The 16,562-nt window shown below is 36.1% G+C and overlaps 1 protein-coding gene across 1 annotated transcript in view; it reads right to left on the bottom strand.

The window, feature by feature from the left end:
- The window catches only part of FBN1 (fibrillin 1), a 157,323-nt gene that overhangs the window by 97,569 nt on the left and 43,192 nt on the right, over nucleotides 1-16,562 (bottom strand). The window contains exons 6-7 of the mRNA XM_072399100.1: nucleotides 2,840-3,037; nucleotides 950-1,075 (exon numbers count right to left, since the gene is read on the bottom strand). Of these exons, the coding sequence (XP_072255201.1) occupies nucleotides 950-1,075; nucleotides 2,840-3,037 (324 nt within the window). The remainder of the gene's footprint in view (nucleotides 1-949; nucleotides 1,076-2,839; nucleotides 3,038-16,562) is intronic.

The following is a 16,562-nucleotide window of genomic DNA, read 5'->3' on the forward strand; positions in this document are numbered from 1 at the left end:
TTTTCCCTTCTTGAATACTCAATACGGCTGTCATAAGTTGATTTTTAGTGTTTTACAATATCCAATGTGAAAATATATGGAACCATGCAAAATATTGAGATAGTAGCATCAGAGGAATGGCAAGGGTACAAATAACAATCTTTGGCTACCTGGCATTTTATTTATATTTCCATTTCTAAAATAGATTCGAGCATATTTGTTTTTCTTTTTTTGTTGTTTAAAAACAACATGGCACAGCCCTTTTTGATGATTAAAAAATGCAGAATAATCAATAACAACCATTTACCTAGTAGGGCTCATTCCCACTAGGATTAGGGCCTGTGTTGGACTCTGGGCTTTTGTTGTGTAATTAGTATGACATTTTCAGACAGTTTTGAACTAAATCAAAATTCATTGTCAGATGCCTTTAACTTTCAGCTGACCTCTTTCTGATATGCATTTACCTGTTATAATGGGGGGTGTGCATTCCCATAGACTTTTTTTAGCAGACAGGAACCCATGACACTGGCTTTAAAAGACAATAGACCTGATTTATTAAAGATCTCCAAGAATGGAGAAGATTGAGTATCATGGGAACCTGGGTGATCCAGCAAACCTGGAACGGAGAAAAGATCTGGTCCCGCAAAACACAGATCAATGCACCACAGATACTGCAAGAAAGATTTGATTCCAACAGCTGCACTGCACAAAACTGAAACAAGTCATTATAAACAATGGATCCTTTAAACCCATATGTTTTGCTTGCAACATCCATGGCGTTGTCTACAATGAGAACAGGCCCTTAATCTTCATTGCTCCAACTTTAATGCATGGATTAAAGTTCATTAAAGATAAGTTTTGATTTTGTACCGAGAATCTTTTCCTATGTCTTGTGAAGTATGCTTAAAACACAAGTTATTGTAATAAAACTAAAAATGATTTTGTCCAGATGGGTTTGGAAAGCTCTTACCTTCACATTTTTGTGTTAATTCATTAAATTTGTGTCCAGCTGGGCATTTGCACTCAAAAGATCCAACTGTATTAATACAATTTCCTCCTTGACACATCCCAGGGATGGCTTGGCATTCATCCACATCTGCCCCAAGGAAACAGAACAACAAAAACATAAAACGTTGAAAACATCTCTCAGTATGATCCATTGCAGCTAATTATTCTTAAGGACCAAGTCACTAGTTCATTAAAAAGAATGTTATGTAAGACTAGTTTATACCAAAATAATTTCCAAGCTGGAAATTAAACAACAAGGAACGTCATATCTTAATGAAACATTTCACAAAAAACAGTCACAACAGAAAGTTGTAGGCTAGTATACTTTGATAGGTAATACTTACTGTCTGGCTATCTCTGGCTTTAATACTTTCTGAACCTTTGACCTAGAATATAGAGTATACAGCAACCTCCAAATATGCATGTTTGTTCTAGGTCGGCTCTAAAGCCCCTAACTTAACTTTGGTTCCAGGTAGCAAGATTTTCAATAGGGAAGTCAGTTATGACAGCCAATGTATTTCTCTTAGTAAAGAAGGTTACAAAGTCTATAAGCATATTTGAAACATGCCGCAATTTGTACATAGATCAGTTTGAGTAAGGTGTGTGTTTTCATCGTACATCGTGAAATATAAGTTAAAGCAACTTTGTAATATTATAATAACAATTGTTAACTATCTTTTCCACATGCTATCCAAAACTAAGAATAGGTTTTTCTTGCTGCCTGGGACCCCATTGGGGTGATTTACACTTTTTTTATTAGTGGCTAAACAGGGATAACAGGGATAAACATAACAGTTCTCTAGGATTGGAATTCTTTTCCCAATTCCTGTTGAGTCCCCAGGACAAATCGTATCTTTTCAATGGAAAAGAGACAACAAAAATAATATGATAGGGTTTCCCCTTAAACCTTCTATCTTAAAAAAAAGATTTTTTTCATTACTATGTTTACCCTTAATTTAAAGAAACATCATAGTGCAGGTCTCTATAATAAAGGCAAGTATATGGCTTAAGTTCACCCTAAATAAACTTCCCATGCTCGCCCTGAAAGAAGTAACACAAAAGAGACATGGGTGAAAATGAAGTAACCTTAGGTTCAATTCTTCCACTATTTAGTTTGCTGATACATTTATTGGTTTTTATGTGCGCCCATGAAAAAGTTGTATAAACCTTTACAAAATACCCCCCCAATCCCCCGCAGTACTGGAAAGTTAGATTACTCAACAGTTTAGTATATGGCTGCCTCTGTTAACTTTCTGCTGCTTCCTGCCAGACATCCAGACAATAAAAGAATTTATACAGCTGGAAGTATTGGAGCAAAAGCCAAAAACTGTGTCAGAGCTCTCTATCAGGAGGCATGCTCAGAGAGAAGTAAGGAACATCTGGGCAAAGGCAATGATTTCAATCAGCAGCTTGCTCCAGCAGAATTAAGCATGGATTGCAGACATAGGTGGTTAAGTAACATTTTCACACATTGTGGCAGTATAAAGTAATCTATCAGCTGCCAAATGAGAAAGCAGTGTACCATGTATGCTGCACAAGGTTGTTGCTTTGTTTGAAATAAAATAACTCCAACTTGTTTAAATATCTGATTTTTGATACATGGAGGGACCTTTGCCAGTGTGAAATTCATTAAGGCTTTGGCTTGTCTTGACCTCGCTTGCTAATGTCCCCCGTCCCCACCACCTCTTTCTTCAAAATTCTCTAACACAGTCGTGAGGTAATGCTTCTGACAATGATTTTCCATTCTCTGTGTAAATGCTGGGGTATGAAACAAGGCAGCCTGTCCAAACTTCTCTAACTCTATCTACATCAATACATTCACAGTTGCAGCAGCTCCATGTACACTGCATACCTTGACACGCTCCTGTTCGAATGTTTGGAATAAAGCCGCGACGACAGGGATGTGGCTGGGCTGGGCACATCTCACAAGGGTGGCCCCATGCTCTTCCTACTGTAGCACAGCATAGAGTCTTTGTGCAGACGATTCCACTCAGCTGTCCTTGACACATTTGGTTGCTGATAGCTGAGAAACAAGGTCCAGTTCTGTAATCTGGAAACAAAAGAACAAACATGAATAAGATATTGCCTGCTGAAAACTCATTTTTTAGGAATGTAAATTTTTTTTTACAATAAGCACTCAACAGGCCACATCGACATTTGCTTTGCTAAAGATTCCATTTTAAAATGATTGCACACTCAGCTCTGCTGCCAAACCGAATGGGAGTGGTTGGCACCAATTTATTGCACACGTTAGTGCTGTGGAGCATCTCCTGGATGCAAAATATTGCTTCTGGCTATGGTATGATGTGCCACTTATGGGTGTTTAGCAAACTGCTGCAATGAACCAGAAGCGGCAAACCATACCATGACCAGAAGAAACATTGCTGGACCACAATCCTAAAGGGAAAAAAAAGTCAGTTTACCAATATTTCTATTGATTGTGCCTGGAAATGTGGGCATTAGCATGAAGAGCACATAAACGTTTAAACTTCATGTAGCTATGACCATTGCCTGACTTCTATAAAGAACAGTAAAGTACAGTAATATTCACTGTACCTCAATCTGAACCTTGACAGGGGAACAGTATTGGGCTGATAAACCTAAATATCCACACAGGCCAAATCTGAAGATGGTAAACCTCAGAAAAAAGTCAGACTAGCTAAGTTTCAGGATACGCCCCAAGCGCCCCAAAAGGTTCAGTATACGCCCCAAGCAACTATAAAAAAATAATTCTGTCTGTACAGGTTTCCTTTATCTGAACCAAGTCAACTAAGATAGAGCATACTTGAAAATAGATAGATAGATAGATAGATAGATAGATAGATAGATAGATAGATAGATACAGTTTTTTTGTCTTCCCTTTTTTGATTAGGTCTGTGCAGGTTTCTATCTAAAATATGAAAGTTTTCTAGTATGCCTAATAAATTGTAATGGACTTTTTATGTTTTCAACCTGATTATATATGTAATTATGTAATGTCTTTCAATTCTGCAATGTCTTTCAATTCTTTGAAAAAATGTATTCTGAATTATTAAATATGTATTTGTCTCTAAACCTTTGTTTTCTCTTTCAGGTCACCAAATATGTCACTTTCAATCAAAGGAAGTACAACTAATTGAAATTGTTGCCTTTTTTAGAAATAGAACAAAAGTAAAAAAAAAAAAAAAAAAATGTCAGCAGATGGGTTTTTTATTGCAGAAGGGACACGTGATGTCTCTTCTGTAAGTAAACTAAACGTACCTGCCCATTCACAGTTTTTTACCTACACTTACGTCTCCTTACTCCTTCGTTTGGCGCCTACATTTTCACCTGGTCCTCTTCTGCATTCATTCATTCAATGCATTGTGGATATCCATTTAAAATAACCAAATGATTATAACTAAATTATTTCTCTGACTCTTAAAGAAATTATTTATTGGGTAGATTTTGAATGTCTGCTAATGTGTTGAGGATTGGTTGACCCAGGAAATTCAGGCCATGTGCTGACTTTTTAAAGTTAAAAAAAAGTCCTAAGAAACAAACATAAATTGCAGGATCAGTAGGTAAATCTTGCAACGTCTACGACTGGAAAGATTGGAACCAATCAAAATCACAATACAGGTATGATAGAAAAAGTCTTTGATGTGCAAAAAAAATGACTACAGTGTGCTATAGAACAGGGGTGTCAAACTCAAATACACATTGGGCCAAAATTAAAAACTTAGCAAAGTCGTGGCCAACTTGAAACTGAAATAGCACCGCTGCTACGATTCCCTGCATCTATAAAACAGTCCAATGTGGGGCCATCCATAGGCAGAGAAGCCGCTGGTCTATAGAGGGGAGTGATGCTGGGAATTGTAGTAGCGGTGCTATTTCAATGCAGCAGCGGGCCAGTTGCAATTCATATTTTGGATTTCTTTGGGGGCCAAAAAAAGGATGTTGTGGGCCAGATTTGGCCCACGAGCCAGAGTTTGACACCCCTGCTATAGAACATAGGGGTTTCTGAAAGAATGCCCCAAGGACTTATAAATCAAAGTTGGAGTATTACGTCCACAGTAACAGTAGACATATTTTGTGCAAACCCATGACAGCATTTGAGGAGAAAATCTCCATATTAACTTTCAAGCATGGGGATGCAAATGTTATGGTTTGGAGTTGCTGTGCTGCTTCAGGGTCTGGGCATTGTAGTCAATGTTCTAATTAAAAATTCTGCACTAAATAATAAAGAAGTTCAGTGTTAAAGCCTGACCTGGTTAAAGCACCTACTTGAAATGCTGTAGGAGTTTATGGAAGTAAACCAACAAACATATATTGTAACAGAAGGAATTTCACATGGAGGAATGGTAAAAAATTGTCCCGGGTTAATGTCAAGTTATGCAAAATTCTTATGACAAGTAATTTTTGCTGCTGAGGGCAATCTCAGCTTATAGGGCAAAAATTACCCTTTTACCATACTACACCATAAAATTTCTCTGAAGTTTTGCTGAAAAAATTGTTGAAAAAACAAATATTTTTTATTTATTTAGGTGTATCCACTTTACCAGTGAGCACATTAAAAATGTTTGCCTGTTTCAATATGCTGATAAAAGTCATTAATTTCCATGGAGTGTAAATATTTTTTCGCATAACTGTATATGGAATATATTTTATGAATACATGAAGAAGTAGCATGATCACAAATCACATAGTACTCTCATTTCCAGAAGTCACTGAATTCCTCCACAAACATGTAATATACAGGAGGTGAGGTTAGATGGATCCCCCAGGAATACAGTTCTCCCCCTACCCCCCATGCCACCAGTGGGATCTATATTCAAACTTTATTGCCGAAAACTCATGCCATCAGTGACATATGATGCTAACATGTAGGCATCTGAAGTATTGGTTTTATGTCAACAGGAACAGGAAAAAAACTGAAATGTTTTAGTACTTACAGTAATCATGTGCAAAATAAAAGAAAATATGAAATTTACTTTTATGTGTCTTTTTACAAGTAAGCACTTCCTTTGCATTGACATTAATAAAAGGCTTTAAACTGTTGGAGAGTAGGTTAATGTAAACTTCCCATTTTCTTAAATGTACTTGTATTTATTGTCCTAAATCGGATTTGCAAATTGGGCTAACCACTGTCACATATGACTAACAAATGGTCGTTATATATGCTCAAAACATTTAATCTTCAGCTTGCTTTCAGGGGTCTATCGCTTACTGCTGCTCTACAGATCGGATGACACAGCAATAGGACAACAAATAGATACATTATGTCCAGTCCAAACACCACATTTCTAGACCGTGACACATATTAAGCACATGATCACTTCCCTGTGCAACTGCATCAGAAATGAACAAAAACTTCAAACTAGAAAAAGACTTAGGCGAGATCTTTGAAAAGAGATCAGATATCAGAAAACAGGCCAAGAGAAATTATACTTTAAAACAACTAAATCTATTTGTTTGTGTGTTGGATGTGACCTTAAACCAATTTCAGGTTTTACTGCTGTGTAGGTTGCCACTGGGGAGGTTTTCCCTCGTTTCCTGAACCTGAACCTTCTCATGAGGCTCTAATGAATTCTGTAAAGCAACTGATTGAAAATGCATGCAGGGGAGGGGAAAAGGAAGTACAACGATTTTTGATGCTCCTTTTTCTCCTTTTTCTGATTTGGGTATATATACTGCAACCTGCTGTGTAGGACAATAAGTCCAAAGAAACTAAAGTTCAGCCCTTGTTGGTTCCCACTTTTGAAGAACTGAGTAAATGAACTGTACTAAAGACAAAAAACACCCCAACGTCTATGAGGAACAACCAATAAAGACAGGGTGCTCCAAAGCATTTTAGATTAAATATAAAAAAATATATTTTCTCTTTTCATAGGAGACAACTTCCTCCATTCTCAATTGAGACATCCAAATCCTATAGACTCAGATCCTACACCCAGATCCTATAGACTGTGGGGCAATAAGTAAAACTTAAATACAACTGCAGCAAGAAACTTTTTCTTAAGGCAAGGACATTACACTGCTGCCTGCAACCCTATCCAAAACTAGCATTTAAAGATGCGATAACACTAACCCTGTAAAGCTTGATAAAAGTATTAGTAGATCACCAGGTAGATGCTGGCAAACCTGAAAATAACATTCTGTCCTAGTAAAAGAAAATGGAAACTTAGATCCTAGCTCCTTTTAAAGTAGGCCAAAAACAAAGCTTTTGCACCTAGTGTTTTACTACTGCACATAGCAGTATGACCCAATCAAAAGAATAGAGAAAGCTGTGTCTGTCATTTATTTAAACTGAAAAAATAAATAATCTATCTTTCAAAATCTTCTTAACAAATAAAGGAATAATTAACCAAAAACACATCCATAGTTTAGTTTTGGTAATGGTATAGAACCTGAAATATATGTTTTTACCTTATATATCCACTCTATGGAGATAGTTTGAATGTGCACATGGTTATGTAAGCTGGTGTGTGTACCCACATAATACAATAATAAAATAATAATTGTTTTTATGTGTTTTCAATGTGTCTTCCTAAGCAACACAAGGGGATTCTTTACTGCTTTAGTCCGTGCTACAAGAGAGATATGTTTACAAGCCAATTGCTTGTTTTTACAATATGTTACTAAACAGTTTATCCATGTTAGCGGTAATATCAGGAGTATTTTCAAAAAGTTCATAGTGGAGATATCCAATTGCAAGATGTTTCTGATTTGTAATGCAAGTCTTCCTGCTGTAATTGCTTAGCACAGAGAGCAAACAATCAGCATTCATGTATGATATCCTCTGTAACAAACAACTATATCATAACAACCAGACACCAGAAGAAAACACCACTGTTTCCATGACATTGCTAACATCTGGACAACTGTATGTGTCATTGTTGGATGGTGGAAACTTGGCAGGAAGGGGAGAAAACAATATTTGACACTGGCAAAAGGGCTTTGGCATGTAAGCTCTATGCTCAATAACACTTAGCCATACTGCCAGTTTAGCCTGTAAATGGCGTTTGTGTAAAAAATGTACCAATTCCGTCTTAGCTCCAGAAAATGACCATAAGAACAAGGCATTTCATAGCAAGATTACTCTAAAATATATCAACATCTAAAGAATTGAGGATCTATACAGCTAGAAGACACGACAAACATACTTTTTCCTATATGCTCAGGGCTCAATTCACAAAGCTTTTATAGACCAGGTTCACCCATGATAATCTATTTTCTCCAGGCTTGGAGAACTTTGATAAATCAGGTTCATTATGTTTTCATAAAATGAATAGAGATGGACACCTCTCTCCCCCAGCGTCTCCTCTAACATTATGGAGGGTTCCCCTGGTTCTCTGTAAGGGAATACCTCTAGAGATGGTGGCACGTTATATGACATTATAACAAGATTGCCCTTAATGGTACTCTAATGAGTTCAGACACATTTTCAGAGGCCTTAGGCATATTTCCCATTGTTCTTTTAAAACATATAACGCAGTGCGGTCCCACAATGGATCCTGCAAAGTCCATTGTTGCCTCCTATAAAGAGAGGTGAATACTAGGGATGAGCGAGGAAAATTTTTACTTTCGATTTTTCAGCGAATTGGGCCTTTCTCGCTTACAGAACATGTAAGCGAGAATGGCCTTGTGATTCACCACAAGGTCGTGTTCTCGCCGAACTCAGATGAACTCTCACTGGTAAACTCTATTGCCAGTTCGCCTGCAGTCACAGGTGATTGGAAGCACTCACGTGCCTCCAATCAGCTGTGACAGCAAGTTCTCACGCTCCCCGGGCTGTACTTATCAGCCTAGTGACCGTGGGAACTGAACTCAGATGAACTCTCAATGGAGAAACTCAATTATGTAAAAGTAAATGGAAGGATCAGTCTAACTCTGACTTGTTCACAACATATTTCCCTTTTACTGTAAATTAGACTGCTTATCTTCTAGATAGACCGACTTTACGGCTTACTTAAAAGTCAGAGTTACAAATTCACCTTCATGAGATACCAATATAAAGCTGATACCTAATATTTAGCTCTCTCCGTTTTCTACTCTTTTTAGTAGTTTTCTTTTTGCCCTTTCTTCCCCTTTTGTCCCTATTTACTGATGCAACCCCAAACCCCTCCTCCCCATTATCTTCTATGCACACATAAATGAAGAAACCCATTTATATGCTTCGTTGTGTTCTCCATCCGGTCACTTGCCTGCAGCTTGATTTTTACATTCCGGTTTGCTCACTAACACATTCACTGGTTCATGAAAGACACTTCACACCATGTTTTTCCAAGAACCATGTTTTCCAAGTTAAAATGATGCATTTAACGCTCATCTTTGCGTTATAAATTTCATATTTCTCAGATGGTGGAATATCTCTAACTTTCAACAAGTCAGCCTAATAAAGCACATACTAAATCATTTTTATTTTCGGAACAGTAAAAGGTAAGATTGTGCAATAAGGTTTGCTGAACCTCTTGTGGTATATGCAGTTCACTTGGATGGGATTTTTTCCCCTTGTTTCCCTCTAGCTCTGTAAAAGTAACATTAAATCAGCCATGTGAAACATTGTTCTACTTTTTTGGCAAAACCGAGCTTTGAACTAAACTTAGAGTTTAAAAAAGAATAAAATAAATATACGTATTAACATCTATATGTATTTACATATATCTTCACTGTTTCAGTTAAACTATGTGTCAAATTTCCTTCTACTTGACAGAGGGCTTTTGAAAAAGTTGATGATTGGCTTAGTGGACTTGTTCTCTGTGTACACACTGACATCCATGTTGCTTTGGTTCCTAGTTAGGCAAAAACTATGGCAGCCTTTTTTTACCATGGGGGAGCCCTTAAAATATCTTTCAGGTCTTTAAGGAACCCCACAGCTCACAGTATATCAATATAGTGGTCAATGGGAAGTTTGCCTCACTGGTGACCAGTGCGAAAAATAACATAGGTAGCCAAAAAGGTCATTTAAACTGACCTGAAAGGTCCAAATTGCTTTTTTTGCTCAAGGAGCCCCTAGCAACCTTTGGAGAAACCCTGTTTGAAGGACATTGAATAATGGATCAGAAAAATCCATTAGGGAACATTTGTTAACACAAATTGCCTCTTATTTGCGGTTTACATATGCATTTTGCACAAAGAAACTGTACATCAATTCTCTATGTTGTTCCACAACTACAAGCAAGCACAGGGAAGAGAAGGTGGAACCAGGGAAGACAAAATATAGGCTGAATAAACTTCAGTGTTAATAAAAGAAAAACTCAGCATGCTCTCCCAGTCAAGAGTTATAAACTAAACCTGCCAATATGTCTTTCAAGCCAATGGCCATAAAACTTACCTATCAACATGCCTGGCGAGCTAGAGGATTCTGGGAACCATAGTTCAACAAGGGTTGGAACAAAACAGAAATAAATAATGCAGTCAAAACAACCGTAGAAAGGTTGTAAACACAGTGCTGTGTATTGTTTGAGACGTTAAACCTTTGGTAAATTAACTCCACATGCTTGGACGTGGAACAAGTTGAAGAAAGATTTTAGCCATTTCTTACAGGACTTACACCATTGAAATATTGTCAACAAGTTGAATGAGGCTCTTTTTTTTCATTTATCTTCTAATACAAAACAATGCCTTGGGGATCCCTGTGTTCTACAAATATTCTACAATGATGCCTATTGCTTGTATATGCTTTTAATTGCAGTTTTATATGGAATCATACTTAAGCAGAGAATCTATTTTTGGCTGAGTGCAGACATCTATGTTTGCCATCTGTATTACTGTATGGAAATGAGTTTGCTATGAATCTATGTGAGAAATTAGATAAGTATTAACAGCATATAGTTTTCGGTCTATAAATGCAATGTTTATGTTGACCAAGAACATGTGAATGCATTAGTTATGCTTTACAAAATTAATAACAAATTCCATGAATTGGATCTTGCAAAAACATTTCTATATCTTTGGGGCGGTTCACTTTGCAATGTGAAAGTTCAACTGACTTTGTAAGTAATATGAAGTTGTGTTCATGTCAATCAATCAACTAGGTGTTAGTGCTGAAGGGTAAATTTATGTTTGAGAAAAGAGTATTTGGTTATTTTTTGTGTGCTGGGGTATTTAATAGGGTAATACAATATAGAAAAAAAGGAGTATCTTTAGCCATCAGAATTATGATTTTATGTCTATTATACTAATAAAAACCAACAAGACCACCATCATTTTGCTTTCCCTATTGATGCAAATGAATGTTGAAATTGTCAATATATCACCACTATCTGCAATGTTACCAAAATTTCAGATGGATAAAACCTAATTTAAATTTTACAGCCCAGGTTCCCTTTATTTATCATTACCTTTGCAAAGTAAATATTCACTTTCCTTAGTATGCAGCATCTACTTCTTTATTAAAGTAGTCTTTTGTGTTTGTATTAAAAAATTGTTGGCGTATTTTTTTTTGTTATTTCGATATTTTATTACATTTGAAAACTATCAGTTCAGCATTTTAAGTTTAATGTTTTTATTTTTCCCTGCTAGAACAACTATGTACAGGACAACTATGGCGAGCCAAACATATACACGTCCAATGAAAAGCTTATCGCACAAAACCTATGGGACTGAATTCTAATTCTTTGTCCAGCAAATATTATGGATAGTATTTCCAACAAGTGATCGGTTGCATAACAATTGTACTTCTGGAAAGTGAACACAAATAACATGAGAACTTTACTGCTATCGAACACTTTAGGAAATGAGTGGCCACCCTACTGAAGGTATGAAGAAGTATTAAAATCTTAGAAGAATATTCCATCTGGACTTTTGTCCCAGAAACACAGATGGTATTTATGAATGGTGAAACCAAACCAAAAGGTTATTCTGGGTGAGTCCAGTTTATATGCCTGTTGCATAGAAAATCCACAATTGGAAAAACAAAGTAATATTCAATGGCATTTGTCTCATTTATGAGCCAGTTTCCAGTATACAAACACCTATTTGTATTTTGGTTTTCACTTGCAGTTATGAATTTGGCATTTATTGTCATGTGAGAGTATAATCTGATATCTGGCATGTTTTTTGATAATTTTTGTTTCTTTTGCATAGAAACAACTTTGGAGTGTAGGTAAAATATATACTTCCAAAAGTGTTGTAATTCATATGTTATGAAACTGATGACCTTACTTTACCCCACTGTAGTATAGCACAGGTTGGACAATAGAACATCAGTATGAATGGACAATGGAAGAGTATTACAGTTAAGTACCAGTTATCTTTTTCCTCTAATCATCAAGCTACCACAGTCCCTTTACTCTAACAGTACTCTACTTTAACAGTACTCGTCAATAAAGATCATGATTGAATTAGAATGATGCCCCTAACTCTCCCTCCTAGTCTAACTCCTGCAGTGATTTGGACTATAAAAAGCTAATATAAAAATATACATTTTCCACTAACAATGTAACCAGTAGAAAATTAATAAATCCTGCATATAAAGAACCATAAACCCATCCACAGTCTTTTTTTGTATGCATAACAAGGTTTAACTGTGTTTTTTATATTTGCTTGGAGTTCACCTTTAAATCCTAGGATGGCTCAGTGGCCCTTAATACGCTCTATAAAAATACACTGTAGAAGCCATTGATGGAGAAAGTAAACATTAAGACCTTAAATCCTGCCAAGTATAAAGTAACTGATAGATGAAGAATTTTGACTCGGGTATATGCTATCATTATTCATTTACAGATGGTTTTTAGACACAGCTCTATTTTTAGATGTTCACTGGAAGATCGTACTATGCAACACAAAATAATAAAAGGGGTTGACTACATAACGTATATATATATGTAGTACACACCATACTACCATACATACTGTATATGTAGTCAAAGGTTTGCAGTAATATATGATATTTGCTGGTGTTCCTCAGTAATAATTTTTCGGTTTCATTATTTCTTCTAGTCAATAATTCAAAGACAGATAAATACGGTAAATATATTTATACCCAACAGATTCCAGAAACAGGTAAAGACAGACAATTTTCATGAACTCCTGCTTAGTAATCAACTCAACACCTAGACCTCCCACGCTATTGTTAAAGGGGGATTGCATATAAAATATTTATTCCTACATACTCATTAAGAGCCAAGCAAATACATGTGGATTTAAATGATACTGTAAACTATGAGTCCTCTAGCTTGTTATGTACCAGTCAGCCTTGGTTTTGTCTGCAGCTAAACTTATATAGCATTCTCTGTGTAACATGCAGCATATAATGCAGAATCAATGTTTAACAGCTGGAGAATTCACTATCAAAGATTTAAGTACTATGTTACCCATCAATGATTGCAGAATATTTGGAGTGTAAGTAATACACTTTATTGGCTAACTTTAGTTATTGAAGATGCAAACTTTTGAGATACCTTAAGCTTTATTCATCAGGCTTCATACAGGATCATGCTTTACACTTGTATCTTTAATTATGCAACGTATGGAGCCATCAGTGCATGGGCTCACCAACCATATATAAATATTTATTACAGCATTACAGTTAATGGTGCACCTAGAAATTATTTCATGCTTTTGTGCCTCTAATAATACCAGCGCATAGCGTGTAGTGTGCAAGCATGCTATATGTGAAGAGTAACGCGTTTCTGGCACAAGGTCAGCTTTTTTTAAGACAAGCTGGCTACTTTCCACCAACTGATGAAAGACACCATTCATAAAATTAACTCATGATTATTTAAAACTGGTGTTTTATATCAATGATGAGCTGTATAACGATTGCTCTGTGTCCACTGCTATAGTCTACTATTGAAAGTCAAATATTGTTGGTACCTGTAGCATACAGCTGTCTTATAATTTAAGAACAGTGAGGTAGACTCGCAATGAGACTTTGCAGAAAGGTTTCTTTTTTTATTTATTTATTTTTTAATGAGTTTTACTTTTGGATAATACTGTATGTGTATATATTAGTCAAAGAGGCAAGAAATAATACAACATTCAATGTTGCATTGGGGCAACATATATTTTATATTAGACCCGGGAACACTAAGGTAACATATCTGCATTGTAGGGGTGTTGTTAAGTGTTGTGTTAGATAAAAAGGGTCATGTGCAGTTTTAAGCACATTGAAGTTTGTTAAAGTCAGACCTAATCAAAACTAACCAAAACATGGAATTCAGGACTGGACAGTAGTGCTGTATAAGAGTGAGCTCAACCAAGTGCAAACTTATTAGGATAAAGTTGGTATTGCAAATATAATTATTAAAGTTGACATTTTAATTAAAGGTTTTTCAAGGCAGAAAAGTCATTCTGAAGATTACTCAAAGTATAAGCAGATACCTTTGGGTTTCTGCATTTATTACTTAAGAGAATCTCCATCCAACCTATTTTTTTTTTTGATAGGAAAGGGTTATACCGCTGCTGGTTAGGCCACTGGGAAGATTACTCCTCACTTCATATTCCAGTGACAGGAGGTCAGAGAGACTGAAAATAATGAGAAATCTCTCTTGAATACAGAAAGAGAAACAAAGCACTTGTTTTCAATGGATTATGGAAAGGTTAGAACCTCTGTGAGATTTTTCTTGCTGTGTGTTCCTGACCCAAGCAGCCCCTATTACCCTCATTACTTGTACTATTGTACTAAAAATGTAAGAGGGTCTCTTCCTTGTAAGGTTACAATAAAGAAATACTAACATGACACGTAATCTAACCCTATCCTAGGGGAAAAAAACATTTTGTTTGGATCGAAGTTTGGCTTTTAGAAAACCAAGCATTTGTCCTGACTTGTCCACCATTGTTATAAAAATGCACATGCCAAGGCCAGCTTAAATAACATGACGAACTTCAAAAAATATAAACTGGCTGGTGCCTATCTCATTCTTCTGATTCTTCAACTATACATTTGTTTCACAAGTATAAATCCACCATAATTTATGTAATATATAATAAATATATAGATATAATGTATACTTTACCTTTTTACTGTTTGTAAAATGCTATTTATGCATTGACAATATCTATGTAGCATGGTCGCTCAGGTTCAAATCATGGCCAAGGCACTATCTGCATGGAGCTTGCAGGTTCTCCCTGTGTTTGCGTGGGTTTCCTCCGGGTGCTCTAGTTTTCTCCCACATTCCAAAAACATGCAGTTAGGCTAATTGGCTTCCCCCCAAACTGACCTCAGACTATGTAAATGACATATGACTATGGTAGGGACATTAAAATGTGAGCCCCTTTGAGTGACATGACTATGGATGGATGTAAAGTGCTGCATAATATGCTGGTGCTGTAAAATACTGTATGATAACAATAATGTAGCAATACTGTACTGAGTACCCTGCACCACTGGGCAGGGACAATTTTACACTGCTGGGCAGTGGGGGCAAAAGATCCCTGCATCCCCTGCCATTGTGTCTGGGGGACCTTGGAGAAGGTTATGTAATGTTTTTAAGTATTGTGTATAATTTGTACACTAAAAGGATCTTTATAAGAAAAATACAATTTCTTTTCTTGTGGACTGGTGTACCACTGAAGTCTTCGGAGAAATATAAATAATAAGATATGGTATGTGGCACTCCACATTATGGTAACAACTTTATTTTAATGTTTATTATTGAAGAAATACATTGTTAATAAAGGTAATGACATATGGTTATTATACCTATTTAATAATTAAGTAATAGTTAAATTTAAAAAAGTTACTTACAATAATTATTACATTTCACCAGGAATTGCATCATAAATAGCTATGCATAGATAAGATTGACAGGTTGTGGTGAATATGTTCATGGTCTCTAAACACAGATCAACAAGATTTATCAAATCCTTCTTTTTGCATCTTGAGTCTTTGTTGAACTAGAAATTTAATAGAGCAGCTGAGGATTTTACAATCTTTTGGAAGATGTGAAAAAAGGGATGTGAACTCTAGCACACCCCGTAAAGCATAAATTTCTTACCAAAAGAATATGTGCTCTGTACATTAGGTCAATAATTACTCACTTTCTTTGGACATCTACCAAGGAGCCCCGCCTTTTAAAACACAGCTCACAATTTTTAAAGTGTAACCGGGCCCAGGAGTAGCAGAAGGGTCTTGATATATACCGGTGGCTCATGTCTTAACCCCCGCAAGGTTTTGGCAACAAAAGCTTGGATTTCATGTCTCAACACTTTCAAAGGTTAAACAAGAATAAAATGTTTGCAGAAAGGATGTTACTAACTCATACCTAATGTAAATAGTAACATGCTCTGGAGTTTTTAATTGGTTCTGATTTTTAAACAAGCTGGTGCGTTAATGAGTCTAATGACAAGTCGAATAAACAGTAAGATACTAACGCCTCTTCCATGTTAGTGTAATTCAACCTTTCAACATCTTGCAAAGTTGTAATACCAAAGTCATAAAACATGACCTCTAAGAACTGACTGACATGAAACAGTTAGTCTATCCACCCCTGTAGCTGAGCAGGCAGTTAACAAAAGGAATGCATTTACTAGAAAGGTTAGAGCTTGAATTATATTCAAACAGAACCTGTCAACAGATTATTAGAATTATGTACATATTTCATGCATGTTGTTTATCTTTAAAATTCTCCCTTGTGTAAAAATCCAAAAAGTTATGAGACTGCTGCTCG

Source organism: Pyxicephalus adspersus, chromosome 2 (assembly GCF_032062135.1).
Source record: "Pyxicephalus adspersus chromosome 2, UCB_Pads_2.0, whole genome shotgun sequence".
Lineage (NCBI taxonomy): Eukaryota > Metazoa > Chordata > Amphibia > Anura > Pyxicephalidae > Pyxicephalus > Pyxicephalus adspersus.